This window comes from Colletotrichum destructivum, chromosome 11 (genome assembly GCF_034447905.1).
Source record: "Colletotrichum destructivum chromosome 11, complete sequence".
NCBI classification, from domain to species: domain Eukaryota; kingdom Fungi; phylum Ascomycota; class Sordariomycetes; order Glomerellales; family Glomerellaceae; genus Colletotrichum; species Colletotrichum destructivum.
Window position 1 is genome coordinate 36,570 of NC_085906.1, and position 20,314 is coordinate 56,883.

General features: G+C 51.0%; 8 protein-coding genes across 8 annotated transcripts; 4 read left to right on the forward strand and 4 right to left on the reverse strand.

The window, feature by feature from the left end:
- The first annotated feature begins 19 nt into the window (after positions 1-19).
- CDEST_15193 (Putative UbiA prenyltransferase family) lies at positions 20-1,342 on the forward strand. Its single transcript, XM_062931349.1, has one exon. The coding sequence runs from the start codon at positions 204-206 to the stop codon at positions 1,227-1,229; it is 1,026 nt and encodes a 341-aa protein (XP_062787400.1). The 5' UTR covers positions 20-203; the 3' UTR covers positions 1,230-1,342.
- Positions 1,343-2,318: 976 nt separating this feature from the next.
- Positions 2,319-3,618, forward strand: CDEST_15194 (Putative short-chain dehydrogenase/reductase SDR, NAD(P)-binding domain superfamily). The gene is made up of 4 exons (XM_062931350.1): positions 2,319-2,453; positions 2,510-2,778; positions 2,855-3,171; positions 3,235-3,618. Exons 1-4 carry the CDS (start codon positions 2,412-2,414, stop codon positions 3,423-3,425), a joined length of 819 nt encoding a protein of 272 aa, XP_062787401.1. The 5' UTR covers positions 2,319-2,411; the 3' UTR covers positions 3,426-3,618.
- A 1,152-nt stretch (positions 3,619-4,770) lies between these two features.
- CDEST_15195 (Putative NAD-dependent epimerase/dehydratase, NAD(P)-binding domain superfamily) lies at positions 4,771-6,220 on the reverse strand. Its single transcript, XM_062931351.1, has 2 exons — positions 5,347-6,220; positions 4,771-5,279 (listed from the first exon to the last, which is right to left on the reverse strand). Exons 1-2 carry the CDS (start codon positions 6,089-6,091, stop codon positions 4,984-4,986), a joined length of 1,041 nt encoding a protein of 346 aa, XP_062787402.1. The 5' UTR covers positions 6,092-6,220; the 3' UTR covers positions 4,771-4,983.
- A 1,108-nt stretch (positions 6,221-7,328) lies between these two features.
- CDEST_15196 (Putative rmlC-like cupin domain superfamily, rmlC-like jelly roll protein) lies at positions 7,329-8,450 on the reverse strand. Its single transcript, XM_062931352.1, has 4 exons — positions 8,212-8,450; positions 8,026-8,151; positions 7,652-7,939; positions 7,329-7,550 (listed from the first exon to the last, which is right to left on the reverse strand). Exons 1-4 carry the CDS (start codon positions 8,406-8,408, stop codon positions 7,511-7,513), a joined length of 651 nt encoding a protein of 216 aa, XP_062787403.1. The 5' UTR covers positions 8,409-8,450; the 3' UTR covers positions 7,329-7,510.
- A 955-nt stretch (positions 8,451-9,405) lies between these two features.
- Positions 9,406-10,999, forward strand: CDEST_15197 (Putative FAD-binding domain, FAD/NAD(P)-binding domain superfamily). Its single transcript, XM_062931353.1, has 3 exons — positions 9,406-9,614; positions 9,676-10,487; positions 10,564-10,999. Exons 1-3 carry the CDS (start codon positions 9,471-9,473, stop codon positions 10,919-10,921), a joined length of 1,314 nt encoding a protein of 437 aa, XP_062787404.1. The 5' UTR covers positions 9,406-9,470; the 3' UTR covers positions 10,922-10,999.
- Positions 11,000-11,359: 360 nt separating this feature from the next.
- Positions 11,360-13,725, reverse strand: CDEST_15198 (Putative aromatic amino acid lyase, L-Aspartase, fumarase/histidase). The gene has a single exon (XM_062931354.1). It carries the CDS (start codon positions 13,462-13,464, stop codon positions 11,503-11,505), a length of 1,962 nt encoding a protein of 653 aa, XP_062787405.1. The 5' UTR covers positions 13,465-13,725; the 3' UTR covers positions 11,360-11,502.
- Positions 13,726-14,211: 486 nt separating this feature from the next.
- Positions 14,212-16,271, forward strand: CDEST_15199 (Putative cytochrome P450). The gene is made up of 3 exons (XM_062931355.1): positions 14,212-14,550; positions 14,610-15,800; positions 15,878-16,271. The coding sequence occupies exons 1-3, from the start codon at positions 14,329-14,331 to the stop codon at positions 16,028-16,030; spliced, it is 1,566 nt and encodes a 521-aa protein (XP_062787406.1). The 5' UTR covers positions 14,212-14,328; the 3' UTR covers positions 16,031-16,271.
- A 1,189-nt stretch (positions 16,272-17,460) lies between these two features.
- CDEST_15200 (Putative geminivirus AL1 replication-associated protein, CLV type) lies at positions 17,461-18,687 on the reverse strand (the record flags this gene model as incomplete). The annotated part of the gene is made up of 1 exon (XM_062931356.1): positions 17,461-18,687. Exon 1 carries the CDS (start codon positions 18,655-18,657, stop codon positions 17,461-17,463), a length of 1,197 nt encoding a protein of 398 aa, XP_062787407.1. The 5' UTR covers positions 18,658-18,687.
- Between the last annotated feature and the right edge of the window lie 1,627 nt (positions 18,688-20,314).

Sequence of the window (20,314 nt, forward strand, 5' to 3'; positions counted from 1 at the left end):
CCGTCAGGACTCACTGCATCATCTGGTCCCTCTGATCCTTATCCTTCGGTCTCTTGATCTATCTTTCGGGAATCTCACACACATCGCCTACTATCAAACTGCGTTTTGGTTTGCTGGCAACTGGCAAACACTAAAAGTCGTATTTACACAACCATTACCATCATAAAGCCCAAACCGGTTCTCATTCATTCTCTCCCTCCGCCATGGGTGAAGTCAAAGGCTACATCAAACCAAGCCATGGCCTCTTTGGCTTTATGCCAGAATCATGGGTTCCCTATGCTGAACTCATGCGTCTCGACCGTCAGGGAGGGTTCTGGGCCTTTTACTGGCACTACCTGATCGGGCTCGGCTTCGCCATCAACATCCGACCCGTGTCCGCCGACGTAGACCTGAGAACTCTCGCGCTCCACGCGGCGTACCTATATCTCTGGGCCACCATCTTCCGCGGCATCACGTGTACGTGGAATGACAATCTGGACCAGGACTTTGACCGCCAGGTCGCTCGCTGTCGCGTGCGGCCCATCCCACGCGGCGCCGTCTCCACTTCGCAGGCGCATTTCTTCACAGCGTTGCAGATCGCCGTTGGAGCCTGCATCTTGTGGCCCTTTGGCAACTCGACGCTGATTCACGCCGGCGTCGGCGGCGTCCTCCTGTTCATCTACCCCTTCCTGAAGCGCTGCACGAATTTTCCCCAGGTCGAGCTGGGATTCGGGCTGTCTTGGGCCGTGTTCATGGTGGCTGCCATGTTCGACAAGGACCCGTTGGCGCCTCTCTGGGATCCGTCGCTGGACATCCCGGCCCGCGTGCTCAAGGTCGCCAAGTCACCCCTGGCCCAGTCGGTCGCGTACCTATACTTTGCCGGCATCATGTGGACCATCATCTTTGACACAATCTACGCCCACCAGGACTACCTCGATGATCTGAAAGCCGGTGTCAAGGGGCTTGCCGTACGGCTCGGAAGGAAAGGCACGAAGCCGGCCTGCGTGCTGGCGGCCGCCGTGCAGGTCTACTTTCTGGTGATGGCAGGCCGCCTGGCTGGGTTTGGTGTGCCGTATTACACCATCTCGTGCGGCGCCACGGCTTTCTTGCTGATGAGGATGATTTGCATTGTCGACTTGGAAGATGGTGACAGCTGCGCTTGGGCATTCGGACCTGGAAGTGGTCAAGTTGGCACCGCAATCTGCAGTGGGCTTTTTGCCGACTTCTTGTTCAACAAGTATGGACTCTGAATCATGAGCTTAGGTCTGCAGCCGCAAACGGACAAAATCGGAGACCGTTCAGGCCCATAAAAACTAGAAGTTAGATATTAGCTTTGTTTTACCTGTTGGAGAAAATTGGTGAAGGGAGGGCGTCAAGGGGGGTTAGGGGAAGGGGGGTTAGGGGAAGGGGGGTTAGGGGGAGGGTGTGTAGGTAAAGGGGTAAAGGGGGAAGGTTAAGGGGGAAGGTTATTAGGTTAGAAAAGATTATTAGGGTAGAAATTCTCCTTATTATATAACATCAACTCGGCTTACAATACAATGTGGTTACAGGGAAAAGTTTATTCTGTAGAGTACTGCAGGTAGACTGTAAAGGTGCAGTAAAGAAACCTTGTAATGTGCTTGTTGCTGGGCATATTACTTACACACTTACACGGTGTTTGTTGCTGTGTTGTCCTTTGCAGGGTGTACACCTACTTCCTACCCCTGTTAAACCTTGAGAGGGATTATGCTCCCCCGTCGCCCATACAAACCTTTGCCGGGCTGGCCGTTCTTTTCGGTAAAACGGGCCTTCGAGTATTACCAGGCTTAGCCAGCTTGGCATGTTCAATGTCGATCTGGCTGGCTCATAGGAAATTAACGACCGAGTCGATTCCCCAAGTCGTTTGCTGCCACTCTTGATTCGACGGGGGATGCAGAGAAATTCGTTGGCCACACGCCGGGACGTGAGAAGAGCACCTCTCCCCCAGCATGTAGCAAGGTTAGGGTTATCGCTTCTGTTCTATTGTGTTCAAAGCCGGCGGAACAATCCGCCCCAACCTTCACACCCCAACTGCCAGTACTTCAAGCAGCTTGCTGGCATAATACCTGTAGTGAATTTCCCCTCAAATTATACGTTTATATGCAGGGATAGGCACAAAAGGAATCTTTTACTTACCCCATTCGAATAAAAGGGGATTTTTACTTACCGCTATAACCTTGTATCATCTCCTCGCACGCAAGCATACAACGTGTTCATAAGTTGCCGATCAAAGTTTCTGTCAAAAAAGCCGAAACCGAGCTGTTAGCCATTTAGGATGTATCTATAGCCCTGCTTCCCGTCGCAAAACTACCAACAGACTGACTCATCTAGCTTCGGAATTGAATTCGCAAGACACTTACACACACACACACACCCACACACACACCCATACCCAATCCTTCAGCTCACTCAACATGTCCGTCTACGTTGTTACCGGCGTTTCCAGGGGAATCGGCGTAAGTCTGCCTCGTTACGCCTCACAACACGCTGCCTTTACCTGATCCGTCCCCAGTTCGAGTTCTTGAAGCAGCTCTCGGAGAACCCCAACAACCTGTTTGTCGGTCTGGTCCGCGACAAGGCTGCCACCGAGGAGAAGGTGGCGGCGGAGCTGGGCGACCGGCCCAACGTCCACATCGTCCACGCAGACCTCACCAAGTACGAGACTCTCAAACAAGCGGCCGCCGAAACTGCCGAGATAGTTGGTGACCGTGGCATCGACTACCTCGTCGCCAACGGGGCTTTGGTCCCCCACTTCGATGCCTATGCCCCGATCGGTGTACTGTAAGTCCATCTTTCCTCTCTGACTGCCTTTTGGGCTCTGGTTGGTCTATGACTGATGCTTTGTGTTCCCAAAAAGGGGCGACAAGGTCGAGGAACTCGAGGCTTGTGCCTCGGACGTTTTCAAGACCAACGTCGTCGGCAATATCCATTTTTTCAACCTCTTCGTCCCTCTCGTCAAGAAGGGCAAGGTCAAGAAGGTTATTGCCATCACCACCGGTGTTGCCGACCTCGACTTGACCAACGAATGCGAGGTCGATGTCGGCTCCTTGTATGCTGCTTCCAAGGCAGCCCTGAACATCATTGTAGCCAAGTTCAGCGCGCAATACAAGAAAGAGGGCTTGCTCTTTCTGGGCATCAGCCCGGGCCTCGTGGAGGTCGGCCGCTATGATGACAGTATGAGACCCCCTTGTGAGAAGCGAAACCTGTAAAGTTTCTTTACTAACTTTTTGACCACAGCCTCACCGGAGGAGATGCAGGGCATGATGGGATTCATTGGCAATCTTGCAAGGTATGCGCCCCACTTCAAAGGCGCAATCACTCCGGAAGAATCTGTTCGCCACGTCAGGTCAACCTGGAAGAAGGCTAGCATCGACAATGGGTTTGCTGGTGCCTTCGTCTCGCATCTTGGAAACAAGCAGTGGGTGTAGACCCCGGAGCTCAATCCTCACTAGAGTAGATAGATAGACTTGTTGATGTACATGGTAGCTATGTCACGCACAGATGAGTGTGCAGTCACATATAAAGACAGAAGAAGCGGATGAAGGACAAAATCGATTGCAAATGTCCATCAACGCAGTAGATCTAGGTGCAAAACTTCAATTTCGGTTTACCTTCCCTCCAAGCTGAAGTTGATTCTGGGATCCTCTATCAAAGTGACTTTGTGATGATCCTGGCAATGATCTGGTACAAGCTGGGCGCAACCACAGGTTAGAGCCATAGCTCTGTGCGTAATTAGACATAATAGGAACAATAAGCAGGCGTAGGGTTCTCAATCCGAGTCAGATGCCCCAGTCTCTAGTACCACATCTTCTGGACAACCGATGCCTGGTCAGGAGGTAGGCAACCGCGCGATAGCGCGCAATAACATAGCCGTCGCTTGTTCCAGCGTATTTTCAACGTGCATATCACTTGACAGACCAGATGGCCATCCGGCTTCGCCGACCGACGGAAGACTAAAGTACGTTGCCGAGGCGGTCACTCTCAAGGTAGCAAAGGTACGCAATGAAAAGAAAAACGCGACAAAAATGCCTTGTCTAGGGACCCGACGTTGAATTTCTAAGTGTATTACAAAGGCCTGTCTATTTAGGCTCGGGATCCATGTTGATAAGGCTTGTGGAATGGAGATGCTTGCTTAGGAATGCTCCGTGTCAACACGCAGTACAATGTGGAGACCTAAAGGTCTAGATGCAGAGCATAGTTTTCACCTCCAAAGTTAAGCCATCAACCCTTGATCGTTGGGCCGGTCGTCTTGCCGAAATAAATATCCGTGCATCGAACCCATCTTCTGCCCCGTGTTATCCGATCCACGCCCCCACACCTATTCGGGTTCGCTTACACGTGTAAGAGGGTGAAATCGCGGGTAAGGTGCTGCCCGAACCCGCGTAAGTGTAGGGGCGTACGATGTAGCACAGGTACAGGGTAGAGGAAGTTCGCAAGTCATCAATCTCTCCCCACTTGTATCAAAAATCAATATTTACTTCCATATTGCAGAATGAACAGGTGGTGATATGGGGGTGGGTATGCAGTACATCGTAGACGTCGATCCTGCAGGGATACCCTCTGGCACCTCCTTTTGACGTCGTCCGATAGGCTTCGCTCGCAAGCAGGCCGTCCCGTTTTCAGGACACGTAGATCTTCTTTTAGATTGACTCATTCCAAGTCAGTAATGGCACGAGCTGTTTTCAAGTAACCAATGGCTTCGCTTTACTTTTACAGGCCCCAACCAACTAACGGGCCGAGACATTGACGAAAGAAATTACCTATTTCTTTTACGAACTTCACTAGCAGTTACATTCTGCTTTAACACCTTGATAGATACCATGTAATTCTAAGTTTCAAGTGAGTTCAACGGCTTTTTACAGTGAATGCTGGTCGACGGGTTTCTCCTTTCGAAACATGAACGCGTTTGAAGTTGGGGGGGCGGGGGGCGCCAGACCCCAGCAAAGGCTTTCCCATTGGCCTTCCAACAGACTCTGCTAGTATATCCTACAATAGATCTTCAGTGTTTATCTTGATACTTTCCTCTAAGCTCGTCCATCCGTCCTTGCCCATGTCACGCAACAGGGCCTCGGCTCGCTGGCGTGGCACGATATCACTCAGGTCTTCGTCAGCCTGGAGGTTGGATGGGAAGCTCCGGCTCGGATATAGCTGGCGGAAGATGGCCAAGATTCCATCTGCGTTCATGGGCTCCGCAAAGGCGAAGATACGCTCTGACTGTACGCCGGGGTGAATGGCGGCAGCGACGTGCAGTAAGGCGTCGTCCTGCACATCCACAAAGTATTCTGTGTGGACTTGCGTAAGCGCTTGCTGTGCTTTAAACTTTTGTGGTGCAAAGTTTGCGTGACTTACGAGGGGCTACCCCGGCCATGGAGTCGGCGTTTCCTTTGAACAGCGCGGCAATCACGCCAGAGGTGGAGGGATGACCTTGGTTCGCAACGTCGAGGCTCGCGCCGAAGTTGATGTTCGGCAGGACGGCGTTCAGGATGAAGCTGGGCCTTTTCTCGCCCACGAACTTCCATGCCTCCTTTTCAGACAGGGTCTTGCTGGCAGCGTAAACGGGCAGCGCCCGCTCTGGTTCGTACGGCGGGTCGCGGTACGCCAGATTCACTGCTTCGTCATTCCACGTATCGGTCGTGACCGTCACACGGTTGTTGGGCTTCGGGATCAGCGCTGCGGTCGAGGAAGAGGTGAGAACGAAGCGCCTCACGCTTGGCTCCTGGGCGGCTGCTTCGAGCGCGTTGACCGTTCCCGAGACGGTCTCCGGGATCACGTTGTGAGGATTGGGGTCCAAGGAAAAGTTTGCTGCTGTGTGCACGACAGCCGAGACCCCCTCGACAGCCTTGGAAAATGCACCCGGTGCCACCATGTCGGGCACGGCTACCAGGTCGAATTGGCCCGAACCATACTTTTTGTCGAACAAGGCGCTCATCCAGGCGTTCCTCTCCGGGTTACGCGTGGTACCGCGTACTTTGAAGCCGAATCGGAGAAACTCGTTGGCGACGTGGGATCCAATGAAACCGTTAACCCCCGTGATAAGCACCATTGATCCTTTAGGAATCGCATACTGGTCGACTGAAAGAGCCATAGTACGCATCAGTGCAAGATAAAAAGGGGATTGAAATCTTCAGGTATGTGAAAGGTGCGGTAGCTTCGTTGCGTGCTTGAACGCTGGAGTAAAAGGTCAAATTGGATTTATATATCTGATAATTTGTTAGTAGACGGCCGGGACAAGCTTCGCTTGTACCTTCGCAACAAATCTTGCTGTAGCTAAGCATGAAGAATGCAGCTTGCATTGTAATGCGCCCATTTTTTTGGTCTACAATAAAACTAATCTGTGTCTTAAAAACCTCTAACACCTATGTTAGCTAGAAGGATACTAAGTGTAAAACTAGTCCTGTAGAGTTAGGAGACATCTAAGCCTTTAATAAAAAGCTTTATAAGAGTGAAAATAGCTTTAGAATCTTTCTTTACAGCTTTCTATTAAAGGTGTTATACTAATTATTCCTTATTTCAAATATTAAGTAATTATTAACTTTATACTAACGTGCATGATAAGCGAGTGAAACAGACAAGCGAGTGAAACAGTCCTTATCGTACCGTAAAGAGCTATTCTTTGTATTTTAATTAGAATTTATCTACTAGTCTAGAATACAAAAAACTCTATTATTATATAAAACAGCTTTAGTTTTACTAAAGTAAAATCTCTATGTAATTTTATTTCCTTTATTTAGGGTGTAAACTTGAAAAAACGTTAAAGTAGGGCATTAATAAAAGACACTTATAGTATAGCTACAAGTAGCTAATAAATAATTATTTTAGAATTGTTTGCTATTTTCAAAGTCCTATCAAAACTTACTTACTAAGTCTTATAAGTACTAGTCTATAAGTTTAGCTAGAATAACTTCTTAAAGATAGAGGCTTTAAGGTACGATAAGGAGTGTTTCACTCGCTTGTCTGTTTCACTCGCTTATCATATACGTTATAAGATACAATAATGCGTTTAACTACCTCTACATCTACCTTTAATCTGTAGTATTCTAGTTGCCAAGAGATTTAATACTAAAATAAAAGGAAAATAGAAAGCAAAAAGATCTATCTTTACTAGACTTTTACTCTAATCTACTTTAATTACTACAAACTGCATTTAGATCTATAACATAAGTTATGAGTTAACTTATTAACTTTAACTAATACATCTAAAACTGTATTATTAGTAGAGATTTGTTAAGGACTTAAAGGTTTTTATATAAAATTTTCTTTCTCTTGCAGTTAGGAATTCTCTCTCTTTCTTTAAACGTAGAATTTACTTTTAAGTATACTACTTTACACTAGAAACTAAATAATCAATAGCTATGATTTACTTTTTCTTATCTTATGATTACTTCTAACGAAATATCCTTCCAAAAAAATCTTTTTTCTTCTTAGACATCTAAACTATTGCTACTCAAAAGAGATAACCCTAATGCACTCTACTTTACTTAGGGACGACTTCAATGCAATATAGATAGTTGCTTTAGAATTCTCGTGTGTATTCAGGGTAGGATCTCTTATACCTAGTTTATAGAGGGTGGTTAGCTAGCTCCAAGGCGCCGAGAGAAAAAAGAAAAAGAATAGACACTACGGCAGCATTACCAAAGGTTAACAAGATACTAACCCTAATACAGTCTCTGAGATCCAGGCGAGCCCGCAGTGTGCCCAAACCAGCAACCATGTCGGCATCCAGTTCAAGAACGGTGGGCATAGGAGAGATGTAGCATTTTCGGTGAACAGGATGATTTGGAAAACGGATGGTTTGATGCCGGCCTTGAGACAATCGTCGACATAACCTGAAAGATTGCGGAGGAAGTTTACGTCAAGCAGAAAGTCAACGTCCTTGCAGGGGTCCAGCCAGACAGTGAAGACAAGATTTTCTGTGCCTGACTTGTGAGCCCAGAACCGGTGGCTGCACGTCCGGGGCGCTTGGTCAGTAACATTGGTTTTCAACGAGCAATTGTCATGTTTGAGGGTTCTCCCTGTTTCACCACTTACCGCGTGCCGGCGGGTATGTAGAAGTTCCCATCGTCCTTGGTGACGGCGTATTCCACACCGTTCTTGACTACACCTAACACGCCCTGCTCGACCTTGAAGTATTCGTCTTGCAAGCGATGTATGTGCCTGCCGCACCGCTCATTAGGTTCCTTCTGTGACTTGATTGATCCCTTCATTCTCACTTACAGCGGGGGCCCGGATAGTCCGGCACGAACGAGCGTGTTTTCTATGTAATGCGTCTCCCTGACGTACCATAGGCCGCCGGGGTTTGAGAGTGGCTCGTACAGCGCAGCATTGCCGAGATGAGGGAATGAAGGATGGGCGTTGTTTTTTGTGCGATGCTGTGGTCGCGGCGAGAGCCAGTTTTGCCACGCCCACACCATTCTAAAGGATATTTGAAGAGCAGATAGTAAAAGAGAGGTTGGTTGAGTTAAAAACTGACAATGAATCCCGGGAGGACTCTTCGTCGAGGTATTTATGTCTATTCTGATTCCGTTACGCCTGATTGTGCTTATTTAAGTGACTTGACTGATAGTTAAATAATACATAGTGTTAAACAGGAAGGATCTTGTTGAATAAAATGATGAAAATGGATGGCACTTTGGAGGTGCTTGGAGATGGGACATGTTGGCCTGACTTGACCCAGCTGCTTGGCGGCAACGATAAGTCTGCTGCATGCATTACTACATTGTACAGCAGTAGGCTTTGTGGGAACCCAAGGTGTGAAAAGAATTAGGTTAATGATGTGTATATTTAGCTGTGCGTACACAATATGCAGCTGGGAAAATCCTACCTATTAGTAGTGGCCTTGTCCCACCTAGGCTATGTCCCTCGACATGGATAACCCTACTTTTCGGTTGCCAGATCCATTCAAATTAACGTTTCCAAAATATACCGAGAAAGTCTGCGCAAATGCGGCGATGATCCCACCTTTTCTTTGTCACATGTGTGGCCTGTAACCACCACTTTCGACATAAGGCGCCGAGGAAATGAGCTGATAAAGCACTTGGCTTCATTTTTACTGAATGATAATAGCTGATGGAACCTTGAAACTCGTCTTCGCTTTGGGTAGACCTCTGAGATAAAGCGATTTGTACATGGAGAGGTTGTCTTCCTCCTTGAGGGACTTCCTTTTTAAGTTGGCGAATTTCCGCCATCTGGCGCCGCCAAAACCTTGCCCATTCTCGTTTGCTGTCCATAATGTGCAATGCAGTATTATTCGGCTATTTAATCCCGCTAGAATACAGCAACAATGAGAATGACTGCAAGTGTTTCTAGAGGTCCAGTGCTGGAGAATGGCAAGTTGGATGAACCCTGCCGTGTCCTGAGTGCTTTTGGGGTCATTAAATTGATGCCGGAATCCAAACCGTCATGGTACCCTCCAACCTGTTCATGAATTCCAAAGAACAGACAGTATCGCACGAGACAAACCCTGTCGCATCACAATGATGACTGACACAAGCATTTCACCTCCAGAATTTTCCGTCTTAGTTGTGGGCTGCGGTCTTAGTGGCCTTGCTTCTGCGCTGGCGCTTGCTCAAGCCGGTCACCGTGTGACAGTGTTTGAGCGTTGTGCCAAACTCCAAGAGGTAATCTCACAACTTCCGCAAGAACACGCACTCAAGGCTTTTCTAACACACGACTGAACAGATTGGTGCCGGCATACAACTGTCCCCCAATGCCACGCGTCTGTTGCAGCACTGGGGCGTCTTGGAAGAGGTGCTTAAATATGCTGACCGACCAGAGGCCGGGACTTTCCGTTCCTATCGGGGAGACGTGCTCTCGCATTCGCCGCCCGTGACTCATCCCAAATTGGTTTGCGAAGCTCCTTACGTCGTCATTCATCGCGCGGACCTCCTGAAAGCGTTGCTCTCCGGAATCGAGAGGCGTGGAGTAGAAGTAGAAATCAAACTGGGCAGCAGCGTCAGCGAGATCGACTTCAACAAGCCCTCCCTGCGCCTCTCCACTGGCGAGGTCTACGAAGCGGACCTCATCTTGGGTGCCGACGGGCAAAGATCCTACTGCAGAAGTGGCATGCTCGGTCGTGAAGATCCTCCCTTCAGCCCTGGCGACGTCGTTTACAGGGTCTCCGTCCCTATGAAGGACGTGAACGAAAACCATCCAGCCTGGGACCTGAAAGAACAATCCAGCGTCAATTTCTGGATGGGTCAGGGCGGACATGTGGTCTCGTACCTGATCCAACACGACATGCTCAACTTGGTTCTGATATACGCCGAGGGTGAGACCTGCGAGGCCATGTACGGGCCGCAGCGAGCAGACATGGAAGAGTTCAGGAGTAAAATCTCGGGCTGGGACCCGATTCTTCATCGGCTTCTCGACGTGGAAGGATCTGTTTGCACCAAGTGGACTCTGTTCCAGATCCAAGAACTGAACCAATGGCGCCATGAGAGCGGACGGTTTACGTTGATTGGCGATGCCGCCCACGCGATACTGCCATGCCTGTAAGTGTTGAACGGCCCAGTCTCTGCGCTGCAATTTTTTATTCTTTTATTTTGGAAACATGCTGACCCTCTTCAGCGCCCAGGGTGCTGCACAAGCCTTCGAGGATGCCGGAGTCCTCGGAGCGATATTTAGCCAGCCGTTGAGGCCTGATCAAATCCCGGATGCCCTTAGGGTGTTCGAGGAGGTGCGCAGGCCGCGAGCGTCGCATGTCAGACGTCGCACATTAGACCAGAAGGCCATGTTTGCTCTTGCAGATGGACCAGAACAGGAAGAACGTGATAAAAAACTTCGTTCGGGTGCCGATTATAGGCTGTTTGAGCGGCTTTGGGATTATAATGCCGTTCAAGATGGGCAAGAGGCCTGGAAAAGGTTTCTAACCGCCCAGACACATTCAGAACGGAGTGTAGATGTATGCACAAGGGGGGGTGCTTGAAGAATAAAGGATAAGGACCGATTAATCCCCATTCGTTATATAGAGTTGAACACAACATAACCCATGAATCTATCTAAGAGAAAAGTCGATCGCATCTTAGCACGAGAACAAAAAATGGATAACTTGCCTGTCTGTATCAGACGGAAGCAAAATAGTCGCCTCTGATGTTCCCAATCGAATCGCAGATGACGTGGTGTGTAGATGACAGGGATAATTATTGATGATTATCAAGAGCTATCCACACAGTGAGCATTTCGAAAAGCTAGTAGACGAGACTCTGCTCCAAGGGTCTCCTGGCATTCTGTATTGTGGGTGTGTACTTGTAGCCACCACACCTCGCGCCGAGGCCAAGCAGAGTGGAAATCACCGGACCGGGGGATCCCAAGCAAATCACATGGCCATCTCTCGAAAGGCAAAATTTATTTTGAACGATGTGACATTCTATATAACCGATCGATCTGTCTCTTCCAAGACTAAGGGAAGAACATCCCTCAAAGTCTTCTTTGACAACATGACAGGGGAACCATGTGTCCGTTGTGAAGAGTTGTCCAAGAAGAAAATGAGAGTGTATGTAGTTAGTTCTAAGCATGGCTCCCATTGACATTTCGTTGCTCCTCCACCTCTTCAAGACAGTCCAGAACGACCTCGTACAGGCGTCCTGACCGGATGGACTCGTAGACACGCGTGTTATACAGTCCCATGCTCGGCGAGACGCCGTCCACGACCACGGGATCGGTCGAGGCCAGGTGCTCCTCGCCAAGGAACGGGACGCCAAGGTCGTGCCGTATGAAACGGTACATGCGTCTCGATGCCTGGCCGATGTACGGCGTCGCGTCCGGCGCCGCGTCGTCGTCGTCGTCGTCTCGACCGGCCCCCTCCATCTCTCTTGCGCGCAGGTCCAAAGCTTGACACACAGCCAGAAGATGCGCCGACGCGATCTGGGACAGCACGTCGACGGCGTCAAGGGTGTATCGGGCCGACACCAGCGCCAGGGAGTTGAGGGACTGGTTGCCCATCTCGGCGGTCTGGACATGCGACCCGACGGGGTTGGCCAGGAAGCCGAGCTCGGAGGTCAGGGCGGCAATGACAACGTCAAGCCCCTTGAACAGGAACGAATCGTTGGGGTCCTCGGAGCACAGGTTGGGCGGCAGGCCCCAGCTGGTGGCCGGGTTGATCATCTCGGTACACTGGGTGAAGAGCATGCGGCCGATGGTCTGCAAGCCCTGACGAAGCTTCTCGACCGCCGATGTGACGGCGCGCGCCTGGAAGTTGCCCCCATGAAACACGCGGCCCGTCTCCACGTCGATCAGCGGGTTGTCCGTCACCGAATTGAGCTCGACCGTCAGCTGTTGGTACGCCAGGCAAAAGTCCTCCAGCACGGGGCCGATCCACTGGCTGGCCGTCCGCAGCGAGTACCGATCTTGTCGCAGCGTCGCCGCATCCCGGCTGTCGTGCCGGTTGAGCAGCCGCGACCCGTTCAAGAACGCCTTGATGTTCCGTGCGCTGTCCACCTGCCCGGGGTGCGGACGAATCCGGGCGATGAAGGGCTCGAAGCTCTCATCGCTGCCCCGGAGGGCCTCGACGCTCATGGCGGTCAACACCTGCGACAGGGCCGCAAGGTTGAGGGACTCGTAGGCCGCGAGAGCCGCCACTCCGGCCGACACGGAGGTGCCGTTGACGATGGCGAGGCCCTCCTTGGCGTGCAAGCTGACGGGCGCGATGCCGGCTTCCGACAAGGCCAGGTCCGCCCTCATTACCCTCCTGGCCGCTGTGCCCTCGACGTTTCGCGGGCCGCTGAAAGCCGTGGCACATGTTTTGCCTTGCATCAGGGCGCCGATCCACGCGAGCGCGCTGAGGTCTCCCGATGCTGAAATGCTCCCGCGGACGGGGATTCGCGGCACGACATCCTTGTTCAAGAGGTTCTTCAGGGATTCCGCGATATCTACGCGGATGCCTGACGCACCGCCGGCTAGGGAGTTGAGGCGGACGAGCATCGACGCCCTCGCCCATGACTCGGGCATGCAGGTGGCGGCGAGAGGATCGTTCAGCGGAAGCGCGCTTCGGCTTTCACCCGAAAACCATTGTCGTTTTGTCCCGTTGCAAGTTTTGCCGTTCGTGGCGGGATGAGCAGCCTCTTCACCGTTGGAATGGCTTGAGTGCCCGTTGGTGGTAGGGTTCTGCCTTGAATACGCCTTGTTCGTCAGAGCGAGCTTCTTCTGCCTGGCATCTGACACGATCCCACACGTCAGGTGGCTGATCAGGCTCTGCTGGACCCTCTCGACGTCGTTGGACCTGGCGTCCGCGCTGCCGCCGAACCCCGTGTTGACGCCGTAGATGACATCCCCCTTGTCGATCTTCTCCGGGATGATCTTACTGCATGCTTCAATGGCGTTGATGGAGGCGCTTGTGAGTTCTATGGGCGCCAGATGTCTTGAGACTGCCACAACGCCGGCGATGGTGAGGTCCCCTCCGTTGACTAACAGCGGTGCCTCGGTGGACGACGAAGGGTCGTGCCGCTGTGAAAGAACTAGTCGTGTGAACATGTCTGCTGGAATGAAAAATAAAGATGATGAAGAGATGTGTTGACTAAGTTGTCTTTGGTCTTGGATCTTTTTCGCTTCAAGTAGGTGACGCGTGGTCTTTGAAAAGGAATTGAAAGACTTGAGAATTCAACTCATCCTGCAGGGATATCTTGATATTCTACTTATTTGATGGACCACCGAGAGACCCCGACTTCACGACATTTTTCGCGGTAGAAATTACGGTGTAAACTGCTCGGCATATCCGAAATAGGAACATGGGGATTCCTTAGTCTGCAGGACATCGCGATGAAGGAACGCTGATTTTGTATATTAAATAACAACAGGATACTTTTGTCAAGCATATCAGAAGGCTCTAACTTCACGGCAATATGCAGCGTAGATTACAGCGGGAGAAAAGATTCTTGGCATACCTGCGAGGGAGATGATGGAATTAGGTTTCATATACTATTACCAGCACCTCTCCTGGATGTGTAGGGGTTGTGACAGGGGGCTGAGAGGGGTGCGCGTATTCAGTCTCGCTTATCTCGTAAACATAAAGAATAAAGAAGTTAAACAGCCTTACAAAAAGGTTGATTAATGAGCATGTTAGCCGTTATTGTATTTATTCCTGCCTCAGTACTTACAAGCTTGTCAACAATCGCTTGTATTCTCGCAATTATAATCCTACCTTCTTCATTTCCTTCTTTTCTTTTTGATCCGGTCATCCGCGTACCTATTGAATGATATCCTTGCTTCTTGGCTTCCTTCTCTTGTCTCTTTTTCAGCTGGTAAAACTGTGCTTGCATCAGACATTCTTCGTTCCCAACTTTTCGTATTCCGAATACAGTTGGATCCTATCTCGTTTACTGTCTGTTGGATTCAACCATGTACTTGGTCGAAATCTTCTTCTACCCCTATATGGGTGTGCTTTTCCTTCTATGCAGCAGCTGCGTAGTGCTTGTTCACTTCTTGAGACCCATCGACTTGAAATGGTCGCTTGGAAAGAAGAAGTGGGCAATGCCCCCGGGGCCGCCAGGCGTACCAGTCTTGGGAAACCTGTCTCAGATGATGCAAGCCCGCCGCGAACCCCTTTCTTTCAATAATTGGGTAGGTCTCCGGCCTTTATCATACTGATAGAAAGTGCTGTTAGCTAATTCATTCGGCAGCTGGCCTCTTTGGTACCGTATGGCGAAATGGTGACGCTGCACATGGGATCGAGGACGTGGGTTGTGCTCAACTCGGACCGCGTCGTCTCGGAACTCATAGCCAAGCGAGGTAAAATCACCAACGAGAGGCCCTACATGCCCGTCGCGAGTGACCTTGTGAGCAACGGAAAGCGCACGGTGATACGGCAGGAAGAAGAATGGAAAGAGGGACGCCGTGTGATGCACCATTTGCTCAGTGGCTCGAGTCTCAAAGTCTACGCTGGCATGCAGGAGCTCGAGAGCGTAGACATGCTGCGACGATATCTCCGGGAGCCCGATTTGTGGTTTGCACACAACTTTCGATACGCCACGTCCGTCCTCTACCGGATCGTCATGGGCTACCCCCTGAACAAGACCAGAGCGCAGCTCGACGACTATCAGAGGGTGACGATGGAGTTCGTCACGAGCATCAACCGGAGCTACGTCGACTTTTTCCCCGTCTTCAGCAAACTCCCCCATGCTCTGCAGCCCTGGCGGCGTTTCTGGACTCGGATGGGCCTGTTCCATCGCCGTGTTTTCCAGGAATGGTGGGAGCCCATCAAGGCCGCCGTGACCAGCGGCTCTGCCCCCCCTTCCTTCGTCCGCGACGTTCTTCTCCATCCAGACATGAGGTTCTCCGGAGACGACGAAGAGGCAATGTACCTGGCCACCTCTGTCATGGCCGCCGGTGGCGACAACACGCGCATGACCATCAACGTCTTCATCATGGCCATGGCCACGCGCCCCGAGGCCCAGGCAAGGGCACGCCAAGAGGTCGATCGAGTATGCGCCCAAGGCGACTCGATCAGGCTTCCACGCATGTCTGACATGTCGGCGATGCCCTATGTAGCCGCCATGATCAAGGAGGTTCTGCGCTGGCGACCGACTGTCCCCGTAATCCCTCCCCACCAACTCACCCAGGACCTCGAGTTCGACGGATACTCCATCCCCGCCGGCACAAGTTTCCTAATCAACTCGATCGGGGTATCGAGTGAGTTTGACAACGCCCACGAGTTCCAACCAGAGAGATGGATCGACGCTCCTGGAGTCGACAAGACACCCAACTTCTGGGGCTTTGGTGGCGGACGTCGGATCTGCGTTGGCTGGAAAGTTGCGGAGCAGGCTCTGTTCATCGCATTCGCCCGTTTGCTTTTATGTTTCGAGATTACCCCGGTTCGTTTGATTTCCTTTCCCCCCAAATCTCATATCACGGCTACAGGCGACTAGTCATTAACATCTAAGACGTTTAGAACGGACCCATTGACGACGAAAGACTTAATCACCAAAGTCTCAGTGAGCCATTTTCTATCAAGGCCACTGTTCGCAGCGCTAAGCACGCGTCCCTTATTGAGTATGAGGCATCGAAGTACGAAGCTTCATTCTCTACATTTGGGGCTAGGTAAGTCCTGTTAAATAGTAGACAGCATCTCATTTTAGAGAGCCGTTGCAAATTGAAAAGAATCAACTACTTAGTAAAGAATTTCAGTATTACAGTGCAGTTATGGGAGTCATATTTCTGATACTACTGATAAAATCCACTGCCATTAGAATTCTAGCAGCTACAAAAGAGCCTTATTAATGTTTGTTAGTGCCAGAAAGAAAGTATTACAAACTATACAGCTTAATGGATATCATCATGAAGAGAAATACTGCAGTAATAATTGCTAGAACAATTATAAAGCAATTGCTTTGTGTTTGTATAAATATATATATATCAATCAGCTTACATTCATTTCTAATATCGAGATTCCACTTAGCAAAATTTGTAAGAGTAATCTACTAGGAGCTGAGCACCGCGGCAAGTCAAAGACACAGCATGCAAACCTCGCACATTTGCATTTAGCTTTTCAAATCCCACTCGCCCGTCGACAACAACCAACGCCGCTGTCTTAGTCGCGCGTGCCGCGTATTTTCCTCGCCGCCATCTTCTTTCGATCGACAACGCTGCATACTGCCTTGAAGCATCCATTTTCTTCGTGGGTGTTGTTCCCGGCAGTGCTTGCGATGCACCGGGGACCTCGGGCCTACCTGACCGAGCCCAAAGTCGCCCTGGAGGCAGGCAAGATCGTCGTTGGTGCCGTGCGAGTGGTTGACGCGGCCTCGTGGTGTATGGGCGTCCCACGCTCTTCGTCAGTGCTGACGCCTAGGCAGAATTTTGATGATGCTTCCTCCGTGTTGCGAGACGAACCTCGGCTTCGACAATGCAACGATCCCGCTCATCAGGGACTGCCTCTTAGTTGAAAACTTGTCCAGGGCGCAGGATAACCACTTTTGTTATACCCGCCAGGGCCCGAAATAGCAATACGTTCATCACCTAATAAGACTTTCCTCTCCGTCAGACTTCGCAGGCCAGCGGCTTACCACATACTAACGATTAGGAGACACAATAGAGCAACAGCTTTGTGCTCCCGCGCCGTCATCTCGGGAGGCGAGGGCCATCCTGACCTCGCAATGGAGGGTCATGGCAGTGTCGGCTGCATCTTGCAGTCTCTTGCGACCCGCACCACCTCCGCAAGCTATAAGGACGTGGTTTGGGACACCTGGAACACCCTCCAAAGAAATTACAGGCACTCAAAAGCGGCTGAGACAGACTTCACTTTACTTCGGCGCCACAGCAAAAGGGGAGTGTCCAGGGACCGCTCCTCCGTCGCTGGTGTTCGGCGGCTGTGCCACCTTGCGTCTGTCAGCAACCCGCTATTGGTTAGGCATTTCCCGTCTGAACAAATTCGCTTCACTCCACATTGTTACGGACTCCGTTTGTACCTGGATCTTACAATCATCGCCATCTTTCAAGAATCACTCTCATTTTCAAAAGGATTACATCCGTTGCTATCTAAATCTCATCTTCACACCATAGGTTCTTATCAATTTCCACCACTAAAACTGACGAGCTCGCAAGAAACCTCTTCACCGCTGGGTCCTTCCTCAGATCATTATCCTTATTACAGGTCCAGATAGTGGGCTTCCCCCACTCCACCACTTTCTTTGCTCTGTACTTACCCTTTGCGTTAACCCTCATCTGCCCTCCCATAAACTCTTCCCACGGCTTGAAATTCTTCACCACCATATCGTTTACAACAAGGTGCGTACAATCCTCTGTCAAGGCATCAAAACAAAACATGTTTGACATCTCCACCGGTCTGCCAAACGACAGCGCCCACTGAGTCTTGCCGCACCTCGGAGGGCCTATGAGAATGAGACTGATAGGCCTACCAACACGCCCGATGCCGAAGTTCTCCTTCCGCCACTGCAGCAACTCCGGAGGTACGACCCAGCCCTTGACAGGGAAATCCGGGACATGCTCCACTGCTACCTTGCGCTTCTTACTCTGAATAAACTTCTCCGTCTTGATGTAGCACTGGATGTACTTTTGCGGAAAGTGCTTCTTGAGCAGCTTTCTAGTACCATCCTCATCCTCCATTTCAATGGCCTGAGACCATATCTCACCATCTCGCTTCCGCTTCGACGACACCGTATTCTCCGCATAAATGCGCTCGCCAAACATCTTGTTCCCTTCCTTGCACACATACGCTTGCGTCCAGTCGAGGAAATGCGACGGCGTCTCACCACGCTTCAGAGGCTGAATGCGAATGGACAGAGTGTCGACCTCAGACCCTCCGTTGACGGGTACACTCACTGCAAACTTCTCTCGAGCGTTTCTCCAGTGCGGTCTCTCACTGAAAGCCATGACAACATGGTAGTGGGACGTAACATCCTGATGCAACTCCTGTCCGCCATAAAGAAACAACTTTCTCGTGCTAGCACCCTTTCCTTGGGACAAAAGCCGTGCGTTGATCGAAGACTGAAGATACTCATAGAACTTCATGTGATCAACTACACGACTACGGTTGTACGTAACCAATGCGTACTTTGCACGGAATTCAAGGCGGTGGTCTTGTCCGTCAGACTCCTTGCCATCCGATGTATCGATCCCCTCCAAGGTAGAAGATTTCGATGAACTCTTGTCATCCTCGCCCGTCTTCGGAACTGTGTCCTCATACAGCACCTCACAAAATGTGTCGTGATCCATGCCGAATAATAGTATGCAAACAGATGCAGCTGTGGTTATTGCAGCGACAAAAAATGCGCCTCTACAAATGGCGGGCACTCGCCCTTTAATATTCGTCTCTGCTCTCGTTGGTGCGGTACCCCATGCTGAGCTAATGCCCCCACTTCGTCTGGCCCGCACTCATGTGCGGGACCCCTGGTCCCCCGCCCGCCTCCACTTGTTGACGGCCTGGAGGGCCTGGTGCCTCACTGCGTTGGCCTCATTCGTTCACCTGTTTACGCTAGCTCCACAAGCCCCTTGGCGCACTCTACTATGTGTCAGCCAGTCCGTCGCTGCGCTCCTCCTCCCATACGGCAGACGCCCTCCCGCTGCTCCCGACCTAATGATCCTCCATATTGCAGTGATGACTCACCTCCAGCCGCTACCCTCTGAGCCATTCCACTGCGTTCCATTGGTCCCATCTCCTCCCTCCCTGGTAATGGTCCTTCGGAATCACGTGGTTTGGGACACCTGGGACACATGGCTGCCGTGGATGATCTCGTCGTCGTCGATAATGCCCTCATCATCGAATTCATAGATCCCCTCACGAAGCGACTTCTCGCGCAGCCTGCACGTGGCAACAACGGCAGGCACCCGCAGTGTTTTGAACTGGACGAGTTTATGGACACTCGAGCTGCACGCGCGTCCGGCAGCGTGTTAGGCCGGCGCGGCGATGCAGCCTGGTGAGTCCCACGGCAGGTGGAAGCGCCGAGGCGGTCGGCCGTACGCACTCGGCTGTCGTCGTGGTGCCGCTAGGGGTGTGGACGAGCGACGACCACGCCGTCGGTCGGGGTTCCTGCCGATCCGTGTCTGCAGGCGCCGAGGTGGGGCCGAGGTGGGGCGGCCGTGTCGGCTCGGCTGTCATCAAGGTGCAGCCGTGTGTGGCGTCGAGGTTAGGGTTTCTGAGGGCAAAACTTCAGCTCGACGACAAAATATGCCGGGAAATTGTGCAAGATGATATTGTGACAGCCTTTCAAGATAAGCTTCTGCAGGACATCGACATCATTTACCAAAAGTCTTTAAATCACATCTTTGAGACTGTGGAAATGGCTCGAGACATTACGGTCAGAGTGTTGTCGTATATTCTTTCTGAGAGATCCCCTGAACCTCAATATCGTCAAGAGGCTAGTTGCTTCCGTGCTTTGGTCATCGTGAGAGAAAGGAAACGACGCAGTTGCAGGGAGGCACATTGTTTCTGAAGAGATGAGCCCGCTCCGTGCAGCAAGTGCCGAAGGTCACTCGGTTGTATTTGGACAGCGCTTGTAAGCTCTTATATCACTTGCTGTACCAACCGGGTAGCCATTGTTTACAGCCGCCCTCAGCCTGTCGACACTAAAGGGCGAGACAGTGATAAAGGGAACCTGAATCAAGTCCATACGCACGTCACACACATGTCGCTCTGCGCCTTGTCGGCATTTCTTATAATAGCGAACGTAGCGCAGACGCAGGCAGTAAGGATAATAGTAAGTGCGTCTTGTCTGTAGAAATGAAGAGGGTGGAGGTGCTAATACTTGGGCTTGGATTCGGCGGAGGTAGGACGGGGGATTACGACCGGTTAGAGACTTGGGTAAAGGGGAGCAAACGCTCCAAACGGTTCCTGTCCTAAGACACGGCAGGCCTAGGCCGCAGCATTATAAAT